Raw genomic sequence first — 21,711 nt, forward strand, 5'->3', positions numbered from 1 at the left:
CTTTCTAGGACATAGAAAGTTCTCACAGACCAACACCAGTCTTTTCTGCACACTTTGTCCTCGCTTGTGCGCACCCGGGAAGAACTTCCCAGTCGGTCACCCATCCGTGCTCATGCCTCCGCACTTACGCCTGTACGTGCTCGTGAAACCGCGAGAGTCGACTCTGATACCATTCTGTAACGTCCCGCCTCCCCGAGGCCGGGCCCGCTTACATTTGGCTGCTTTCTAGGACATAGAAAGTCCTCACAGACCAACACCAGTCTTTTCTGCACACTTTGTCCTCACTTGTGCGCACCCAGGAAGACCCAGGAAGAACTTCCCGGTCGGTCACCCATCCCCAAATTTCTTCGGGTCAAGCACGGTTAACCTCGGAGTTTTTTGGAGACCGGCTTCCGGAAAAAAAGTTACAACTTGTTTGTATGAGTATCCTATTAATCCTATTAAGCGCTGGACCGGGGTGTCACATACAGGAAGGTTTCCCCCCTCACAATGGCACTATCACAGTACGGACTGTTCCCTACTGCCAGTCTGCCACCCTTTGGACCTTGGTCCTCTAAAACATTGTTTTTTTTTACCAAGAAACTCCACCGCGCGCATGGACGTAATCTCGGTTGCCCAAAGTTAATCATACCGAGGTCAACTGGTGGTTCTAGCACCTATAACCTAACCGCCTTCAAAGTTAAGCAATCGTGCTTAGCCCTCGTGGTTCGGAGATGGCGGCGTGGCAGCCACTGCATTCCCTCAGCACCACCGCCTGGCTCGCCGCCGGCTTCCTCTCCCTGGCCCTCCTCCACCTCCTCTGCTGCTCTCCCCCCGTCACCCAGCACGCGGTGTTCACCCCGCTCCTCCAATTCGCCAACACCACCTTCTCCTCCCTCTCATCATCAGGACGGAGCTTCAGCTGCGACTACTCGGAGGGGCGGTGGGTGTGGGCGCCGGGCCGCGCGCGGCGCTACAACGCCACCGCGTGCGGCGTCAAGGAGGGCCAGGACTGCCTCCGCAACGGGCGCCCCGACACGGGCTACCTCGACTGGCGGTGGCAGCCGGCCGCCGCCGGGTGCCCGCTGCAGGCGTTCGACGCCGCGGCGTTCCTCGACGCGGTCCGCGGCCGGCACGTCGCGTTCGTGGGCGACTCCATGGCGCGGAACCAGGCCGAGTCCCTCTTCTGCCTCCTCAGCGCGGCGTCCCCGCACCGGGTCGTGCACCGGGACCCCGATGCGCACCGGCGCCAGTTCATGCGCTGGGCGTTCCCGGCGCACGGCGTCACGCTGTCCGTGTACTGGGCGCCCTACCTCGCCAGGTCGGCCGGCAAGTCGGAGAACTACAGCATGCCGTACAACCTCGTGCACCTCGACGCGCCGGCGGACCGGTGGGCGGCCAACGCCGATACCATGGACGTGGTCGTGCTCGCCGCGGGCCACTGGCTGCTCAACTCGGCCGTCTACCACAACGGGAGCCGGGTGATCGGCGCCCACGCCCACCCGGAGCTCAACCACACCGACATCGGCTACGCCGCGCCGCTCAGGCAGGCGTACCGGACGGCGTTGGAGCGGCTGAGCTCGAGCTCCGGCGGCCGCCGGCCGCGCACCGTGGTGCTGGCCACGTTCTCGCCGACCCACTTCGAGAACAACCGGATGGACGACCCCGCGGCGTGCGCGAGGAAGGAGCCGTACAGGGACGGGGAGAAGGAGCTGAACAGCGTGGAGGAGGAGCTCAGGAGCATCGTCGTCGAGGAGGCGGAGGCGGCGGCAGCTCGGAGGAACGCCGGCGATGTGAGGTTCGAGGTGCTGGACGTGACGAAGCTGGCGGCGATGCGGCCGGACGGGCACCCCGGCCCGTACATGAACCGCGACCCGTTCGCGCACGGTGCGCGGGAGAGGATGCAGACCGACTGCCTGCATTTCTGCCTGCCCGGGCCGGTCGACACGTTCAACGAGATACTGCAGCAGATTCTGACCAAGAGGCGGTGGTGAGATTTCAGACTTGGCGCCGGCGGTGTGGGGGCGCTTTTGCGTTTTGCCTTGTCGGTGTGAGACACGGGTGCATGCATCCTCTGGAATCTGGATCGGCCGATTTTGATCGGATGGATACTGGTTATTGTTGGCCTTTTCAAACACTGCTGTAGAGCACTTGCATCTGATCCTATTCTTTTGAAAAGACGTCCCAAATTACGCTCCTTGCGTGTTTCTCAACTCTCAAAAGCGGGTTGCTTTTAGATATAGATGTCTAGTATACAATCTAAACAATTTCATTCCCATTCCTAAGGAACAATCTAATTTGTTCAAAACTTGACTACTAGTTTATCAAAAGTTTTGTATATCTTAAACGTGAGTACTGTATACACTTGGCTAAGTACCTACGGTATGGTTCAGTTTTCTATTTTAACAATTTTGTAAATATTTTTATAAATAACCTGCCTTCAACTTTTACTTGTGTGGCATGACTCGTTTCCTTTCGCGCCAACTATAATGGCACGATAGGAAGGAATTGCCACGCCACTGCATTATTGACGCGATAGTCCCGCCATGCTGGTGCGTCTTTGACCGGGCACGCCGCGTATGCACAACCAGTGCGACAGGAGCTACATGCAAGGCGCAATATGGGCTATGTTGATTTAAATTTTTTAAATCCAATCCTTTTTCAATATGCACCTTACATTATTGACGCGAATGAGGAATGAGGGAGGGGAATTTACGTCGGTATTTATTTATTTATTTATTTATTTTGAGATATGAGAAGATTTGGAAATAGCTGGAAGAATGTAAAATTCTTTTTATTTACATTATATATTATTTTCATTTTCATTTTTAGTTATAACCATTTTATGTATAACCATTTTCATTTGCCCCCAAATGTAATTAGTACCGACAAAGCACTTCTACAAAGATCCTGCCATTTTCATACTACCACCCCTCCGGTCATTTGCGGCAGCGAGATGATTTCGCCATCCAACTCTGATGGAGGGGCAGAGGCGCAGAGCCAGCCAGATTCACCCATGTGGCCATGTCCCCCGCGGGCATGCGCGCGCAGCCATGCCTGCCCCTCGCGCTCGCTCACGATCACCACGTCTCGCCACCCCTTCCGCGCTGCAGCCCGGGCGGACCTCACCGGCGCAGCCCCACCACCGCGCCGGCGCCGCAAGGATGCGGTTGCGCCTCCGCCACACCGCACACCGTAGCAGCTTGGAGAAGAGGGACATCATCAGCGCCACTGCCGCTGGCGCTTCGCGCGGCCGACTCTAGGTCAGGGTGCCCCCGCCCCGCCCCGCCCCTTCCAGACCCTACTCGTGAATCGTCATTGAAATTTAATTTGCTACTAGGGTCTTGTTTAAATGCATAAAGTTTTAGATATAAAGCACTGTAGTACTTTTATTTGTATTTGGTAATTATTGTCTCACTATGGGTTAACTATGCTCAAAAAATTCGTCTCGTAAATTATAGACAAACTGTGTAATTAGTTATTTTATTTAGCTACATTTAATACTTTATGCATGCGTTAAAAGGTTCTATGTGATGAGAATCTTGTAAAGTTTTGGAATTTTAAAGGAACTAAACAAGGCCTAGAACCCTAGAATAGAAAGTTGATTTGCGTGCGACTTTGGATACGATTAGCCTCGGATTATCGGCAAAAGGGGCGACTGAGATGCAAACCATGCAAGCACAGGGACAAGATTGACGTACGTGGTGGGTGCTGCACCATGCATTCAATTCAGCTGATGACTAATTCTATTCCCTTTAGTTGTATGGATGGAATTATTAAAAGAAGCTGACAGCTTAGTGTCTTCAAATTAATTAAATTCCCATGCTTCCTTACGTTCTTTGTCGGCATGAGATCGGAGTGGCAAGAATTGGGTAGAGTTCTGTAGTGGAAGATGAGTGCGCGCGTATCCATGATTCATTTTCTATTTTCTAAGTTACACCCTCCGTTCCAAAATGTAGATCGTTTTGGCTCTTTTAGATTCATAGTGTTTGCTATGCACCTAGATATAACAAATGTCTAGATACATAGCAAAATATATGAATCTAAAAAAGTCAAAATGACATATATTTTGGAACGGAGGGAGTACTATTTTCAGCCCTAACTAAGTAGTGGAAGATACATGTTTTCTCTTGGTTCACAACACATACAGAACAAGAAATTTAAGATTAAAAAAAGAAGCAAACTCTCATGCGAATTCCATATATATGCTAATTCCCGTCTCTAATCTCTACAGTATGTGTATGTACCGTTATTACTTGCAATAATGCTCAAATTAAAAAACTAGTCTCATTTCTCAATGCACCCTTTTCTTTTATTTTTTTTCAATTTCAAAGAAGACTTACGGCACACTGCACTAGGTCTATATTGTTTTTTTTTCATATACTGCTGACTTTACTGCCGAGAGGTGATCACAAGTGGCCCCAACTTTTTTTTTTAATCAACGTGACCCCAACTTGTTTACCTGTGCTGTTGTGCGCCAGCACGCCGCACGCTAACCGGCAACATGAATAAAAGCCTTGTCGTCGTCGTTGGCTGGAGTTTTGCCACCAGCTGATGATTTGCAGTTCAACGACTTCAATCTACTGCACAATAGCAGTCTGCCCATTACTGACCTAAACCTTGCTCTTGCATACTACAGTACACTTTGATGTAGTACATTATACCAATCCCATTATAATCAAAAAGGTTGGTTGCAGCAGCAGCAGCAGCATCAGACATGGGAGAAAACACACAAGAACTAGCAGATCATGGCCTTTATTGTTCACACCCCAGGAAGCTCCTCAGTTGTTCTTTCTTTGTTCTCTTCACCTTGTCTCTCATCTACTTCATCTTCTACTCCTCTCCATCTTCTTTCGCCTCCTACGCCGATCTGTTCGACAAATTCAAAACACAGGGAGCAGCCAAGAACATATCATCTCCCCCACCACCTCCTCAAGGTAATTATTCTTTCTCTTTTTTTTCAGAATGTGTAAGTATATTACTCCATGTACGTTGATCATTTCATAAGGCTAATCTGCAATTGCATTCATGATCTCGTTTCCAGCTTGGTTGCAATGTGACTACAGCGACGGGAAGTGGCTGTGGGACGACAGCGTCACCGGCCCGCGGTACGACAGCGAGAGCTGCGACATGAAGAGCACGGAGAAATGCGTCGTCAACGGCAAGCCGGACAAGGGCTACCTGCACTGGCGGTGGCAGCCGGCTGACTGCAGCCTCCCGGCGCTCGACCCGGCGGGGTTCCTCCGGCTGGTCCGGGGCAAGCGCCTCGCCTTCGTCGGCGACTCCACGGCGCGGAACCAGGCCGAGGCCCTCGTCTGCCACCTCTCCACGGTGGCGCGCCCGGCGACGGCGCACCGGTACGAGGAGCGCCTCGGGCGCAAGTTCTGGCGGTGGGTCTTCCCGGCGCCCCACAGCGTCACCGTCTCCACCTACTGGTCGCCGCTGCTGGTGCGCGCCGAGGGGCGCTCGGAGGACTACTCCATGACGCAGCAGGCGGTGATCCTCGACGAGCTCACCGAGCCGTGGGCCGCCGACGCCGACGCCATGGACGTCGTGGTGGTCTCGGCAGCGCACTGGTTCCCGCGGCCGGCCATGTACTACGAGGACGGGGAGGTCGTCGGCGTGTACTCCCGCCCGGACGTCAACAAGACCGACATCGGCTACCTCGGCGCGTACCGCAAGGTGCTCCGGAGGACGCTGGAGTACATCAACGCCAACTCGACCGGCGACAAGCTCGTGGCGGTGGCCACCATCGCGCCGGGGCACTTCGACCTGGCGCGCAGCTGGGACCACCGCGACGCGTGCTCGCGCACGGAACCGTACGAGGCCCGGGAGGCGGAGGTGGCGGCCGCGGACGCCGAGATGAGGAAGGTGGTGCTAGAGGAGGTGGCGGCGGCGGCGGGGAGGCGGCGGCGCGGGGTGCGGTTCGAGGCGCTGGACGTGACGAGGCTGGCGACCTTGCGGCCCGACGGGCATCCTGGCCCCTACCTCTTCGCGCACTCGTACGACTGGCGGCCGGTGCCGGAGACCGTCGCCAACGACTGCCTGCACTGGTGTGCGCCGGGGATCGTCGACACGTTCAACGACATGCTGACCAAGATGATCGTCGCCGGCGGCTGATCTGAATGGATCTTGGCTGAACATTGCAGTGTAGTTTGTCCACACATGCATTGTTTGACATTAGTTTGGTCAAAGTTCAAATTCAATATTACTCGTGGCAGGCGAAACCACGAAATGTTAAAGGTCGTTTCTTCAAAAAAAAAAAACGAAATGTTAAAGGTCTCAATGACGAGGCGCTGTCCGGCCCGAGGTGCGCGCATGGACAACATCCGGACACTACACCAAACCGGAATTGTCTTGGCGGTCAAAAACCGCCAAGAAAAATACCAAAATCGCTAAAGAAATAATCCTTGACGGCTGGCCGTCAAGCAAAATCCGCTAAGCATAGAGAACCAAGGAAATTCGATTACCTTGGCAGCCAGCCACCAAGGATTATTTTCTTGGCGGTTTGGCTGCCAAGTAAAATAGGTTTACATCAAAATTATAAACACGTCAAGAGAATATTACAACCGCAAAGTAAATAGCTTTCCTTGGCGGTTACTTGGCGGGCATCAACCGCCAAGGAAATGCATACTACCAATAAAAAAATATTAATACATCACCAGCTAATATATACATATATGGGTGCACGGTTTGCACCCACAGGTAATTCAAATTGCATCAATCATGCATTCAATCTATCCCAATTTTCACTGATCAAGGTAGTAACCAGCAACTGGTTTCTTCCAAAATTATTACCAGAACAAGATATGGCAAACAAAACAAATGTATTTTGCATTTGATATGGCTAAAATATTGTGAAGGGATACAATTTTTCAGAATTCCTAAAGTCAGACATTACCATGTACTTGCACACATACAAAAAAAAACATGTTCAGAGTATCAAGAGGACTGGAAACTGCCATGTTGATTTAGCACAATATGCATCACTTCATCTTTTTTCCTCAGGTCATGTATTGCTTCCAACAATTGCACTGCAGTGAAATAATTCAGCCATGTCAGCAGCAGAGATAGATACTCTACTAGCATTACTGTCAAGCAGCATTGTTTACCCATTCAATAATATGCGAAGTATAGAATTATATATGGAGTAGAACGCAATAATTAGAAATAAATAAGAGAGTTAGTCGACAGTTATCACGCGATTGTCAAGGGCGCGACATGGACCGTGTCAGATGGGCAGTACGGAAAATGACACTAGAAAACACGACACAAACACGATATGGCACAATAGGTTTAGTGTCAGTGCCAGTACAACACGGGTGTACTATAGTGTGTGTGCCGAAACTTCAACATATAGTGTTGACATGAGCATGACATGAATAATAGGCCGGCACAATTTGGCCCATCAAAAAGCCCACATATATATACTCTCCACCTTCTCCCTCAAACCGTAATCCTCATCAATCCTTCTGCCCGCCAGCCGCCGCCACCCTCTTTTTCTCTCCGTCTGCAACCACACAACTCGCAAGCACCTTCCTGCCTATGCAACTCGCAAGTTGCAAGCACCTCCCTGCCACACGAGACGAGCCGCCTCCTCGGCCTCCCCGGCGCCGGCCGCGGCCTCCAGGGAGTCGTCTGCGCCGTTTCCCGCCGCCATCCGCGCCACCACCACGGCCTCCCCGGCGCCATCTGCGCCTCCGTGGCCCCACGTTCGGCGACGTCCCTAGGCCGTCTGCCTCCCTACACTCTTGTTGTTCGTGCTTGCTTCCTCCTTCCCGCTCCTATCTCCTTCACCACGCCGCCGAGTGATGGGCTCGGGTCGGCACGAACACGGCAGGTTGCTCGTGCCGACGAGCCAATACAGCACGGTTAACCGTTTATAGTGTCGCGTCTACGTCGAGCGGTTGACAAGCAGTGCCGGCACAGCATGACACAACACAACTAAGCCTTAGTGCCTAGTCGTGTCGTGTCAGATTGTGCCGAGTTGTGCAGCACATTTGAAAACCTATAGTCGCGACCGCGTCCAACCGTCCACGTCCTTCAAGGCGTGGCAAAGGGCCATAGAATTTGGCTCAGAAAATCTAAGAGCTGGATCTTAAAGGACTGGGCTCTATTTATATTTAATTTTGAGCTAAACAATTTAAGGGTCGTATTGGACCGTATTGGACCGTAAAGAAAGCATTAGGGTCATGTCCCGTTACACCCCTATATCCTCCTCCCAGCAGACTCGTCACACTAAGCCCTCCCACTCTAGATTTTATGTTTTGGGCTTAAATTGGTCTAACAAACTGGCCCGCGTGTGTAATCCAGTCAAATTTATTCAAGAACAAAATTTTTTTGTTTCGGAACAATTTTAATTGTTTCAGCAATAAAAAAATTATTCAAGAATAAAAGAAAAATATCTAAAATAAAAATAATTATTAGACTTTGTGTGATGATTTGATTGTCAGTCACACAAGCGACTCTTTGATATTTGCGCCTGCCACATCCCACCCGCCGGTGTCCTTTCCGCCTCCGCGGCTCCGCCGTTAGCATGACCGTGGGTCAAAGGCTTCTAGCCTTCTACCTGACCAACGGTGGCGGGTTTCAATACCTCAGGCCTGTTTGACCAACGAGCTAGGTTTGAGTTGGGCCTGCTCGGCCTATCAATGATCTGCGATGTTGGGCCTTCCGAGAATTCACGCGGTCTTTGTTCCAGCTCCTAACAGCTTTCTTAGCGTGAAAAGCCAGAAACTCAAACAAACAAAATTTCTCCGGAAACTCAAATAAACAGAACTTCTGATGCAGTTTTTGAAAAGCTGAAAGTCATTGACGGGCCCAATGCCCGACTACTCGACTAGCCTGGGCATGTGCCCGGGCTCCTTGCTATGTCGTGCTCGAGTGAGCTTTTTAGTTTCTTGATCCAATGATCTGGAGAGAGATCAGCTAGGTCAAATACAATATGAACTTATTATCGGTTGTTAGGTTCTAGAAGAAATCTGGGTCCACCAATACTGGAAGTCCGGAAAAGCTAAGTTTATATGAAAAGATGAAAAGCTGAATTTTAAAAAAAAATTCATAGCTTTTTGAGTTTAGAAAGCTAACACATCTTCTAAAAGCTACTAATGGATTTTCAGAAAACAAAAAACCAGCAACAGCTTTTTAGAAAAGTTCAAAACTGCAGCTCAAACAAACAGACTCTAATTAGGTCGTTCCTGCTAATGTGCTCAGGCCCATTGCAGTCCTACAACTTTTCATGCGCGTTTCACGTCCTGTTTGGCTGCTTCTACATTATCTGCTCTGCTGCAGTTGAACGAACGTGCTCTATGCAACCATGTTCATGCTCAAACTATTTTTGCTAGCTCATGCTCTGTCACAAGCATGGTTTAGCAAACCTTAACCTTACTGTACTTATTAGGTGAGCCATCTCCCCGTACACCCAATAGATAATCTGACAGGTGAGACCTTTGCGCCATGAGGCAGGCCATCGAGTCAACAACACAGCCCTGTGACCCACACCTGCCCTATGTCTGAATGTCCGCGCGTAGGCCAACCGACCTCAACCATCTATCCAAACCCCTTCCACCCCAACCTCTTTTCTCAGCGCATCGTCTCTCCTTCTGCAATGGGTTCTTAAGCTTTTCAAATCGGCAGCTGATGAAGTCACGCTTTGCTCGGACTTGGGACTCAAATCGTGACAAGTTTCATGTACCAGAATTCCAACAAGTCAAGAGCATCAAGAAAGGTTAACTGCGTGCAGAGCAACAAGTAGTAGTGATTGGTGAAACTAGCCAGGTGTGCAGTTTGGTGAGCTACTGGCACGACCGCCACACCAAACTCCTGAGAATTCGGCTTACCAGAAGTGACTAAATGTTCCTGCAACAACTGAACTGAAACGACCAATATAGCCGAGGCAGAACCGCCCTCGCATCCTTCAAACAAAACTGAACCGGCCAGCATGGCGCCACTTCCTACCTCCCCTTCCTCGCCCAGCACCACCGCGAGTCCGAGGCTGCTGCACAGCAGCAGCAGCAGCGAGTGGAGCGCCGTGGTGCGGAGGAACGTCAAGTCCTCGCTGCTGCTACTCCTGCTGCTCTCCACCGTCTTCGTCTTCTCCGTCCTGTACTCGTCGTCGCACGGCTTCGGCTCGACGGCAGCCGAAGAGGTGGTGGTGCTCACGCGGAGCCCCTTGGTGGGGGATCCTGACGTGAGCAGTCGTCTGATGCCAGGAGAGGAGGAAAGAGCCGATGAACCGGCCAATGTGAACCAAGAACAGAGCTCGCCTGCAGAGATCTCCTTGCCATCTGCAAATTCCTCTTCACCTCCGCCTCCAGGCACAGCTGAACGAACAGGCGATCAAAGTAATTTCCAATTCAGATTTCACAGTGAATTGACACAGTAGTTCTAGAAACTTTTGTTCGATCAAGCGTTTGATTTCTGCGTGCGTAGGTGTCGTCGGAGTACGAGTCGAGGAGAGCTGCGACATGTCGCTGGGGAAATGGGTGAGGGAGCCCAGGGGCCCAGTGTACACGAACCTGACGTGCCCGACGCTGCCGGACTTCAAGAACTGCCAGAAGTACGGCAAGGACCCCGGGCACCTGTTCTGGCGGTGGCAGCCCGACGGGTGCGACCTGCCGCTGTTCTCGCCGGAACGGTTCCTCGCCGTCGTCCGCGGCAAGCGGCTGGCCTTCATCGGCGACTCGCTGGCGCGCAACCAGATGGACTCCCTGCTCTGCCTCCTGTCGCAGGCCGAGGCGCCCACGGCCGTGCACCGCGACGCGCTCGACAGGTTCCGGACGTGGCACTTCCCCGCGCACGACTTCACGCTCATGGCGATGTGGACCGAGTTCTACGCGCACGCCGCGCCGGTGCTCGACGCCGGCGGCAAGCCGACGGCCTCCTTCGACATCCACCTCGACAGGCTCGGCGCCGGCTGGACCAGCCGCCTGCCGGAGCTGGACTACGCCGTCGTCTCCGGCGGCAACTGGTTCTTCCGCGTCAACTACCTCTGGGAGGGCGGCCGCCGCGTCGGCTGCGTCAACTGCCGCGAGGCCAACCTCACGGACCTCGGCATCGCCTACGCCGTGCGCCGCGTCGTCCGGGCGGCGCTCGAGGCCATCGCGCGGTGCCGGGGCTGCAAGCCCGGCCTCGCCACGTTCCTGCGCACCTACACGCCGGACCACTTCGAGCACGGCTCCTGGTTCAGCGGCGGCTACTGCAACCGGACGCGGCCGCTGGAGGAAGGCGAGCTCAGCTCGCGGAGCATCGGGTGGGAGCTGAGGAGGGCGCAGATCGAGGAGGTGGCGAGGGCGAGGGAGGCGGCGTCGGCCGGGAGCAGGCGGTTCGGGGTGCTCGACGTGACCAAGGCCATGATGCTGCGCGCCGACGGCCACCCGGGCGGGCACTACGACAAGAGGTGGGTGAGGAACGCCAGCGACTGCCTGCACTGGTGCCTGCCTGGGCCCGTCGACATGTGGAACGACGTGCTGCTCCGGAGCCTCGCCCGGATATCGCCGGCGCCGCTGGTGCGGTGATGCCGGCCGAGACACGCAAGGGAACGCGTCCTGCTCCCGGGTTTGGGCTGAGATTTGTGCTCAACAGAGTTTGAGCTGAAACATTGTTGACAAGAAGTTACGCCCACGTTTGAGCTGAGATTTGTGCTCAACAGCTCAAGGGCGATGAGTATATGGTATAAGAAAAAATTCAACTGTTTCATAAAGTCTTCTGATACAAGGTTTTTTTTAATCCTTAGTTCATATTAGAATTGCAATTACTTTACACACTAATCGCAAAATGAAATCTATCACAACTAGATAATGATAAATATCTATTTTAAGTATGTGTTAGAATATTTAATAAATAAAAGAGAACGTGAGATTCTAATTATTAGCTGTAAGCTTTATTTTTATATTGTAACGTCCCGCCTCCCCGTGGCCGGGCCCACTTACATCTGGCTGCTTTCTAGGACATAGACTACCATCATAGATCATCACCAGTCTTTTCTGCATACTTTGTCCTCACTCGTGCGCACCCGGGAAGTACTTTACGGTCGGTCACCCACCCCCAAATTTCTCCGGGCCAAGCACGCTTAATCTTGGAGTTCTTTAGAGATCGGCTTCCGGAAAAGAAGTTGCAACTTGTTGTTATGAGTATCCTATTAGTCCTATTAAGTCCTGGGCCGGGTGTCACATATATTAATTCCAATTAGTCTCTATGGGAGCACGAATTGATAGACTAGTGTTAAATAAATTGGGACACACACATGGTATTATCTCGTTTGCTTGCTTTTAATATTTTCTATTTTTAGTACGTAGCTCTCAAACATATATACACCAAGGCTATCCGCACTCTTTATACTTTAAATTTATCATCTAAAAAAATATTCTATCTAATCATTAAGATTTTTTTCTCTATTCTTATTTCTCTTTCACTCGTCATACTTTATATTCTGGTTATCTGCATTTTCTACTTAAATCTACTTTACTCATGCCTTCTAAAACCACTGATAAGTGGGACACACCTTCCCAACCCCTATGTACTCCAATCATCCTTCCCAACCCGCGCCCCCGACATCGAAATTTTTTTATTTTTAACATATTTTTCAATTTTATTTTAAAAATAACACACCTGAATATATATTTGAAGATCTAACTCTTTTGGTCGCGCCGGTCTGCGTGGCGTGACAAAAATACTCTGTCGCGTCACATGCATTGGCGTGACAAGATGTGCCACGTTGGCACACTTCGGAGCGTTCGGAAGGGGTTTGTCAATGCATGTGGCGCGACAACGTGTTTTTGTCACGCCACGCAGACCGGCGCGACCAAAAGGGTTAGATTTGTAAATATATATTTTGATGGGTTATTTTTAAAATAAAATTGAAAAATAGGTTAAAAATAAAAAATATATATTCCTCGGTATCTCCCCAATGCGTTGGAGCCGGAGCCCAGTACGCCAGGTGGGTGGGGCCAACTGATAGAGGAGCTCGTCTACCGCGCTTGGAATAGAGGAATCGCTCCAGTCCTGAATGATAGCGTTGCCTTTACGGTAGGTCCGTGCAGCAGAATTTTCTCTATCGGCATACTGTACCGGAGGATGGTGTCGTGTGCGCCGGTTCAGTCAGTCTAAGTCAGCTTCTTGGCGGATCACATTTTATTCTGAAGTTTTTTTAGTTTGTGGACGTGTGTGATGTGACGTGCATATTTGTAGGTAGAAAAAAAGGTGAAAAGTAAATGTAAAAATTGATTCCCTTTGACCGTTTAACCTACCCACTTAGCCCAGTAGAGACGTCATGCATGGATAAAAAGGAAAATTCCAATACAGGAGAAAGTGACTGGCCTTTGTGTTTGTGCCGTAATGAGTTGGGTCTAAACTTCTGCAGCATTCTCTAATAATAATTTAAGTTATTTTTATAGTTATAATTTAAGTTATTAGTTCAGTCAATTTTGTTCTCTGAATATTTCACTACTGGAAAACAGGCTATGAGAACAGGTTGGAAAAGGCCTTAGGCACCGGTTTTCCAACCGGTTTCCGCAAACCGAGACCAATGGCCTCGCCTTAAGACACCGGGTTTTTCAACCGGTGCCTTAGGCTTCCATTGGTACTGGTTGGAAATACCAACCGGTACCAAAGGGGCTGTTTTGGTACCGGTTGGTATTTCCAACCGGTACCAATGACATTTTCCTTTTTTTTTCCAAATCCAGTTTTGTTTGTTATATTTATTACTATTTATTCTTTTATAATTACTAAACACACTCAAGCTCTACAGTACTATACGTTCATTAGTCGTTCGTGTTCGTTTTCAGAGAATATTTGAAACTAACTAAAAGTGAAATACGAGCATATAATTAAGCTATTTAGATTAACTAATATATTAACAAATTTACAAACATCAAGGCATAATATTTAAAAATATTTACAAATGTACAAGTCATGTTTGCAGTCCAACTACTGGTCCCCTCAGGAGGTCGATGGAAGTCCTCTATGGATGTGACCGTCGTGGTAGAACTCGCCTCTAGGATCCAAGATCTCGTTCAAAATGAATCCGGCGAGCTGCTCGCACACGGCGTTGATCCGATCAGTAGAGTAACATTCATCCCCCATTTGAGACATCTATCATTTAGGAAAAAAGGATTAACATCATGTGCGTTAGTACAATTATGAAAATGTACTAGTGAACGGTTTGGACGTACTCTCGTGTCTTCATCAATAGCCTTCCCGCATGGAGTCATGATGTGCAAGTAGTCGCATACATAGTACCCGCACCAATCAGTTCCTTATTGTTGTCTCGCACACTTAAGGAGAAACAAATAAATTACTCAATTTAGAATAATTTGGTATTATATACTTAACTAGATAAATCTTTATGAATCAACATACCGGATAATCCATGTTAACGTTCAGTTCGGGCCTCCATTGACCACATTCTTTGTTATTTTTCACAAACTTTTTCCAAACCCTGCGCTCAAAGTTATTTTGATATTCAGGAATTGTTATTAACAGAAAAAAGATTTGATTGTGCAAACTGAACTTACCTGTTCAAGGTGTCAAGGATATGTTGGATTGCCGACTTTGGATTTCTCATTGAGTCAAAGACTATAAGATTGCCGGTCTCTACGGAAAGTATGAGTAAAATTCAATGATAACTGCAGGTATAGATATGATATATACATACATGCATTAGACGACTTAATATTTATTTAGTAATATAACAGAGGATTGAGTCGACCAAGGCTTACCCAAAGTTGTATGGTATGAATATATAGGATTTGTAATTTTTCAAAGTCAACGAATCGTACATGTTTTAGCACGTTTCCTTGTAATTTTCGTTGAGCACTTTCTGGTTGACTAGCAAAGGAGACATAAAGCCGATCTGATGGTGCCATCCATGTTTTCGGCTTCTTTGGGTCTCCTGTTAAACGATACAATAGAAATTTTATAATGCACACATATAATTATGTTCTTGTTAACAAAAAGTATTAATGTAGAGGTAAGTGATACTTACAAAACCCAAATGGTGATGATAGAGGCGTCGAGGGCTTGTCGATGGTAAATGTGATATAAATTTTCGAAGTACACACAGAAGTCGTCCTCCCCGCGGAAGAAATCATGGTCACGATACTTGACTCCAAACATTTTCCCTTCGTCATTCGACATTCGACATTCGCAGGTACCATCTATGCAAATTGAACATCTGCGTGCCTAGACTTTTCTCCTCTTCCTCAGTGACAAAAGATTTTCCATACTGGAATGGAGTAAGAACGGGAGCGATAGGGATGTCCGCCTCCACTTGCCCCGTTGCCTCCTCTAGCGTTAATCCAGTTTCAGAAAGAAATATCGCGGCATGTAGGTCCGCCTGGAGTTGTACGTCCGTCGGGTGTAGGAGTGGCAACCCTGTCACCCGGAGGGGCTCGAGTCCTTTTTGTTGTGTGCCAAGCTGAGGAATGGTCTTGCCACATTTTTTCTTCAGATTTCTCACCTTGTGTGCTTTTGTCAGAGTACGATCATAGTCCGAGGATAAGCTTTTCGGTTTTGGTGGGTTGTCTAGGTTTGCGAGAAGCTTTTTCCCTAGTTCTAGAGGTACCTTTTCCCTCGGCGGGGGGACTTTAGGCTTCAATTGTTCTTTTATATATCGAGCAGTCTCCTCTTCCAACTCCTCAGCGGTTTTCTCGTAGGTTAATTTTCTTTCGACCATTTTCTGCTTCTTCTTTGAGGGTCCAGCCGCTGGGAGGGATGTTGTCTTTTTCTTTCCTTTTTCTGGGTCAGGAGGAGTTGGAGTACTCGTGCCCTTTGTGCCGGCGGAGACAGTGGTGAAGGAGGTGGTTGTGGGGACGGCGGTGAGGGAGACCACGGAGACGGGCGATTGGTCTGCACGGGAGCCGTTGTGCTTGCAGTAAGTTTGATGTCGGCCTTGCGCCATAGAACAACCTCGTGCAGTGCGTCTCCCAATGTCTTCTCTCCATCCCCTCCAACGAAGTCGAGCTCAAGATCCTCATTGTTTCCAAGTATCTGCTCGACTGTGACGGAGGTGTAGCCAGGGGGTATCGGCCTTCCATGAATTGTAGTAGAAGTATTCAGGGGCAGGGCTGACCCGTATGCGACATGAATGGATATATTTCTTGCTCGCACATGAAGCTCGCAAGGTGTCGGCATGGTGACATCGTCCACTGGATACTTCTGGTCATCTACCGCCGTTGGTTCAATCTGGGGTTGCTGTTCCGCTTGTACGTCGGACGCCGCTGTGGATGCACAGCTGCTGCGTCGTTGAGAGACCGGGCTTATCACAACATCCGGGTGCGACCCAGTAGTGCACCTTGGGCTCAGAGCTAGCTGCACTGCCTTATTGACCCTGGCGTCCATCTGAGATTCCAAGGACGCAACCTTCCTGGTCATCTCTTCTTGCATGGCACGAAGTTTCTCTTCCTGTTCGGCTTTGCTCTTTCGGTGAGTCTTGTAAGAGGAATCTCCGGCCCAAGCAACTTTCCATGGGACCACGCCGATGCCGCGGGCTCATCCAGGGTGTTCCGGATTCTTTAATGCCCTTGTGAGCTCATCATTCTCCCTTTGAGGCTGGAATGTTCCTTGTTGGGTCTCATCTATTGCAGCGACTAGATCGCGGGACACTTCTTGCATATGCTCGGGCACGACCAAACTTCCATCCAACTGGTTTAGTGTCACGCCATTAGCAAATAACCACCACTTGGATCTATCCGGCCAATCCCAAGTCGTCGGCCTGATGCCTCTATCCATAAGGTCCTGCTCCATCTTCTGCCATTTTTTTACTGACTTCTTATACCCAGCAGCCCCAAGGTCGTGGTTGTACTTCTTATTTGCTGCATTCACCTTGGCCTGTTCGGATTTTTCTTGGGCTTTCTCTGATAGTTTGTATTGTTTGAACTCCTCCCAGTATGGTTTAACCTGAGGAAGATCGTCCCAGTTCGGCTCCTTATCCTTCTTAATGTAATTGATGTACAACTTCTTCTTGAAAGTTGCAAAGGCAAGGGCCATCTTTTCCAAGGCACATTTCTTCACAAGTTCTTGGTCAACTCCTTCAGGAAGAGTGAACATATCCTTGAGTTCTGCCCATAGCATTTCCTTCTGATGTGCAGACACGGCGTGTTGCTGTTCTTCGGGTTTGCTCATTTTCCATAGTCTTGTGGTGATCGGAATTCTTGCCCGAACAATAACCCCACATTGGTTGACAAATTTTGTGCTAGCAGTCTCTGGAGCACTTGGACAGCCCTCTGCGTCCACTTCTGTGACAACCTGTCTTCCCTCCATTTTCTTAGTTGGCCGGCGTCTCCCTTTTGACTGGCTCAACGAAGTCGATGCGGAGGTCGACTAAATTATAGAAAAGATATGTTAGTCGCAAAACTAATCTACTGAAGTCACCATGCATATAGTTTTAAGATTCGTACTGGAACATGCTGCTGTTGATTGGGCGGCGGCGCAAAGTCATCATCTTCTTCATCGGCATCTCCAGACATATTCAGGAACGAATCAGCTATCCGAGCATCTTCTTCAGCGATTGGCTGGGTGGTGTTGGCCCTCGTATCTTCGTTTATTGCGTCCAACATGTATTGCTTGGCGACCTCGTCATCACCGAAGGGGTCCATCCTTAACTGGATCCGTAAAAATGTGTTAGAGTATGTGTCCATCCTTAAATGAAGCAGGAGAATTCAATTCTTTGAACGAATATGCGTGTTTGAAAGAGAGAGAGAGTGTGTGTGTGAGAGAGAGTGTGTGTATGTTAGAGGGAGAGAGAGAGAGAGTGTGTGTGTGTTTGTGTGTTAGTGGGACCGAGAAAGAGAGAGAGAGAGTTAGTGAGTGTGTGTGTGAGTCAGTGTGTGTGTTAGTGGGACAGAGAAAGAGAGAGAGAGAGTTAGTGTGTGTGTGAGTCAGTGTAAGTGTGTGAGTGTGTGTGTGTGTGTGTGTGTGTGTGAGAGAGAGAGAGTGTGTGTGTGTGAGCGAGAGACCGAGCATCGGTGAGGAGACAGCGAGAGAGCGTCGGTGGGGAGACAGCGAGAGAGCGTCGGGGACAAGGAGACACCGAGAGTTAGCGACAGACCGGTCGCCGTTAAGAAGTCGTTAAGAAGGAGAGAGCGTCGTGTTTGATTTCATAATTAAGAATGAAGAATTCATAATACATAAATACATGCATGAGTTACAGAAATACACGAGTTATATGATAAATACATGAGTTATAGAAATACATGATAAATACATAAATACAAGCATTATTCACTCTCTATTTAAATACATGATTAAATAAAGTCTCTCTAATAACTAAATTCTATTACTAAATTATGAAAACATTGTACACTATACATAAGACTAATAATAGAAAGTCCATTAATGGGTTTAGAAAAAATTGTCTCACCTCGAAAGATCACACTCAAACGGCACGTCGTCTACACGATCACACAAGAGGAAAAAAAACAATACAAATAAGAAACAGTACAAAAACAGTAAAAACAGTACTAATGCAAGTTGAAAAAGATGTAGAGCACGATGCAAGGATCGCGTGAGCGCAAGAATCTCTAAAATCGGAGTCAAAATGTGAAATATATGGCTAAAACAAAATTATAGGGGCTTATTTGCAAGAAAAAATCTAGAAAGGGCCTCTCTGGAATTTCTTTTGAACTAGGAAGGACTGCGGGTTAATTTTGAAGAAACTCAGGGTCTCTTTAGCAAAAGTGCCAGGGCGGCTCTGGTTCGGCTCGGATCTAACAGATCCGATCCGTTGGATCTCGATCTAATGGCTGAAAAAGGGTGGGGCGGCTTTAGACGCGGCTGCTGGCTCAGCTGCGGCTCGGCTCTGCTCGAGCGACGGCTCAGGCGGACGGCGGCTTGGCTAGCGGCTCTGGCGACTGCGCGGCTTGGCGCTAGGTAGAGCCGGCGGGCGGCGCTTTGCGCCTGCGGCGAGCAGAGGCGGCGGCGGACCGTCGGAGTACACCAAAAACGGTGCTCTGGGGCTCGATTCGTGGCGGGGTTAGGCCGGGGAGGGAGAGGGGGCGACGAGGAACGCGGCTAGGGGGTCCAGGAGGTGCGGCGGTGGCCGGAGGTGGCCGCTCGGCGGCGAGGGGGCGGAGCCGCGGCTTCGGCGTGGAATCGCCGGCGAGATAGAGCGACAGAGAGAGAGGGGAAAGGGGGTATGGGGCTTCCTCACCACCTCACCTAGCTCCAGTGACGAACAGGCGGCGAAGAGGCACGGCGGGGCGGCGGATCGACGGCGGCAGCGCACGGGAGCGGTGCTCGGTGGCGGCGACGCAGAGCTGCAGAGCAAGGAGCGTCGACGTGGGGCGGCGGCGGAGGGCGGCAGCGAGTGGAGGAAGATGGAGAGGGCAGGTGCTTATATGGTGGAAGCCTTTGGCACCGGGTGACCTCCCACCCGGTGCCTTAGGTGCCCAACGGGCGGGAACTGAAACTCCCCTTTGGCATCGGGTGGGGAACAAAAACCGGTGCCTAAGGCTTCCACGACATTTGCTTTTCCCGCTTGTTGGCGACGATCTAACTGAAATTACTCGATAGCGCAATGGTAACTCTAGGAATTTTGTTCGCCGCGGCCACGGTTCGAAACTTCTCAACCCCTTTTTTTGGGACTAGGCAGCCTTAGGTACCGGTTTCGAACCGGTACCTAAGGCTTTTCTGTTTCTTTTCTTTTCCCTTTTCTGTTTCTCTAATAAATCTGTTAGTTGTCTAATAAATCTGTTAATTGCCCAATAAATCAAATATTGCTTCATGATATTCGAAAAAATTATTGTACCTAATAAATCATATAATGACTAGTAAATAAGTTAATTGCCTAATAATTACATTAATAGCCTAATAAATCATTTAATCGTCTAATAAATTAGTTAATTAAATAATAAATCTGATAAATACCTAGTAAATCAGTTAATTGCCCAATAAATATGATAATGTTGAAAGCAAATAGTTACATTAATAGCCTAATAAATCATTTAATAGCCTAATAAATCATTTAATCGTCTAATAAATTAGTTAATTGAATAATAAATCTTTTTAATGCACAATAATTTTAATTACTACATAATAAATCATTTAGGTGCATAACTAATTATTATAATTGCATAATAAATCATTTAAATGCATAATAATTCTAATTACTACATGATAAATTATTTAGGTGCATAACTAAGCATTTTAATTGTATAATAAATCATAATAAATCAAATAATTGCATAATAAATCATTTAATTGCCCAATAAATCAATTCATTGCATAAGAAATCTGATAATGTTCACAGAAAATATTACAAGGCATAATCATTCAACTAAGGGAGTATTAACAATGGTTCGCTTTACAATCATCCCTTCATTATGATCATGATGCGCGTACGATGCCTCCTCTTCTGCTAAAAGAATACTTGTGTCAACCTCTACTGCGAACGGAGTCATATCTTCAACCTTATTGTATTCTTCTTCATCTGTGACATCGTCGACTCCCACAATTTTTCTTTTTCCTGCCAGAACAATATGGCGCTTTGGCTCATCTCCGGCACCTACAAAACTTGATTTATTCCTAGACTTGTCCTTTCTCGGTTTGCTAGACATGTCCTGCACATAGAAAACTTGAGTGACATCTTTAGCTAGGACGAATGGTTCGTCTCGATAGCCAAGCTCTTTGAGGTCTACCGTTGTCATTCCGTACTCGTCGATATCGACACCTTTTCCTATGAGTTTAACCCATTGACAACGAAATAGAGGTATCTTCAACGGCCCATAGTCGAGTTCCCAGATCTATTCAATGTAACCAAAATATGAGTTGGTTTGGCCACTAGAGTCGGTGGCATCTATACGGACATCACTATTTTGATTGGTGCTCTTGTTATCTTGGGCTCTTGTATAAAATGTGTAACCATTAATTTCATATCCTTGGTACATTAGGATTGAATTTGCCAGACCCCTGGCCAGCCAAGCTAGCTGCTCATGAATTTGAACGTTGGCCATGACTTCCTTCTGCAACCAGGTGGCGAATGTATCGTTATGATGTTTTGTAATCAATGTCTCAGACTTCAAAGAGTATATGCTTCGCACAATTTGCATGTGCTCCTCCATGTATGGAGCCACCAAGACTGATTGTTGTAGAACTGTGAGATGTGCTTTGCTCAACGTGGCATGATCTATGGCATTTACTGATTTTCTTCCAAGTGTGCCCTTTCCAATCAGCCGCCCCTCATGACGTGATACTGGAATCCCAATTGGGCAGAGTTCTTCCACATAGTCAACACAAAACTCAATGACCTCCTTTGTGACGTAACCCTTCGCAATGCTTCCTTCTGGACGAGCCCGATTACGAACGTATTTCTTTAGGACTGCAAAGTATCGTTCAAAAGGGAACATATTATGAAGGAAAACAGGACCGAGAATACCAATCTCTTTGACCAGGTGAACTAGAAGATGCGTCATAATATTGAAGAATGATGGAGGAAATATCATTTCAAGACTGACTAAACTTTGGACAACATCCTCTTGTAGCCTGCTTAAACTTAATGGATTGATTGCCTTCTGAGAAATTGTGTTGAGAAAGACGCATAGCTTTATAATTGTTGCTCGAACATTAGCTGGTAGAATACCTCTAAGTGCAACTGGAATCAATTGCGTCATCAACACGTGACAGTCATGAGACTTTACGTCTGCGAATTTCTTCTCTTTCAAGTTCAGTAGCCTCTTTATATTCGAAGAGTAGCCTGATGGGACCTTGATACTGTTCAAACAGTCGAACATACTTTGC

The 21,711-nt window shown here is 48.5% G+C and overlaps 3 protein-coding genes across 3 annotated transcripts; all 3 read left to right on the forward strand.

The window, feature by feature from the left end:
• The first annotated feature begins 713 nt into the window (after window positions 1–713).
• LOC120701871 (protein ALTERED XYLOGLUCAN 4-like) lies at window positions 714–2,105 on the forward strand. The gene has a single exon (XM_039985679.1). It carries the CDS (start codon window positions 714–716, stop codon window positions 1,971–1,973), a length of 1,260 nt encoding a protein of 419 aa, XP_039841613.1. The 3' UTR covers window positions 1,974–2,105.
• Window positions 2,106–4,539: 2,434 nt separating this feature from the next.
• LOC120705047 (protein ALTERED XYLOGLUCAN 4-like) lies at window positions 4,540–6,265 on the forward strand. The gene is made up of 2 exons (XM_039989581.1): window positions 4,540–4,916; window positions 5,024–6,265. Exons 1-2 carry the CDS (start codon window positions 4,697–4,699, stop codon window positions 6,097–6,099), a joined length of 1,296 nt encoding a protein of 431 aa, XP_039845515.1. The 5' UTR covers window positions 4,540–4,696; the 3' UTR covers window positions 6,100–6,265.
• A 3,592-nt stretch (window positions 6,266–9,857) lies between these two features.
• On the forward strand, window positions 9,858–11,680 carry LOC120703042 (protein ALTERED XYLOGLUCAN 4-like). Its single transcript, XM_039987052.1, has 2 exons — window positions 9,858–10,322; window positions 10,411–11,680. The coding sequence occupies exons 1-2, from the start codon at window positions 9,920–9,922 to the stop codon at window positions 11,493–11,495; spliced, it is 1,488 nt and encodes a 495-aa protein (XP_039842986.1). The 5' UTR covers window positions 9,858–9,919; the 3' UTR covers window positions 11,496–11,680.
• The last annotated feature ends 10,031 nt before the right edge of the window (window positions 11,681–21,711 follow it).

Source organism: Panicum virgatum, chromosome 4K (assembly GCF_016808335.1).
Source record: "Panicum virgatum strain AP13 chromosome 4K, P.virgatum_v5, whole genome shotgun sequence".
Classification (NCBI taxonomy): domain Eukaryota; kingdom Viridiplantae; phylum Streptophyta; class Magnoliopsida; order Poales; family Poaceae; genus Panicum; species Panicum virgatum.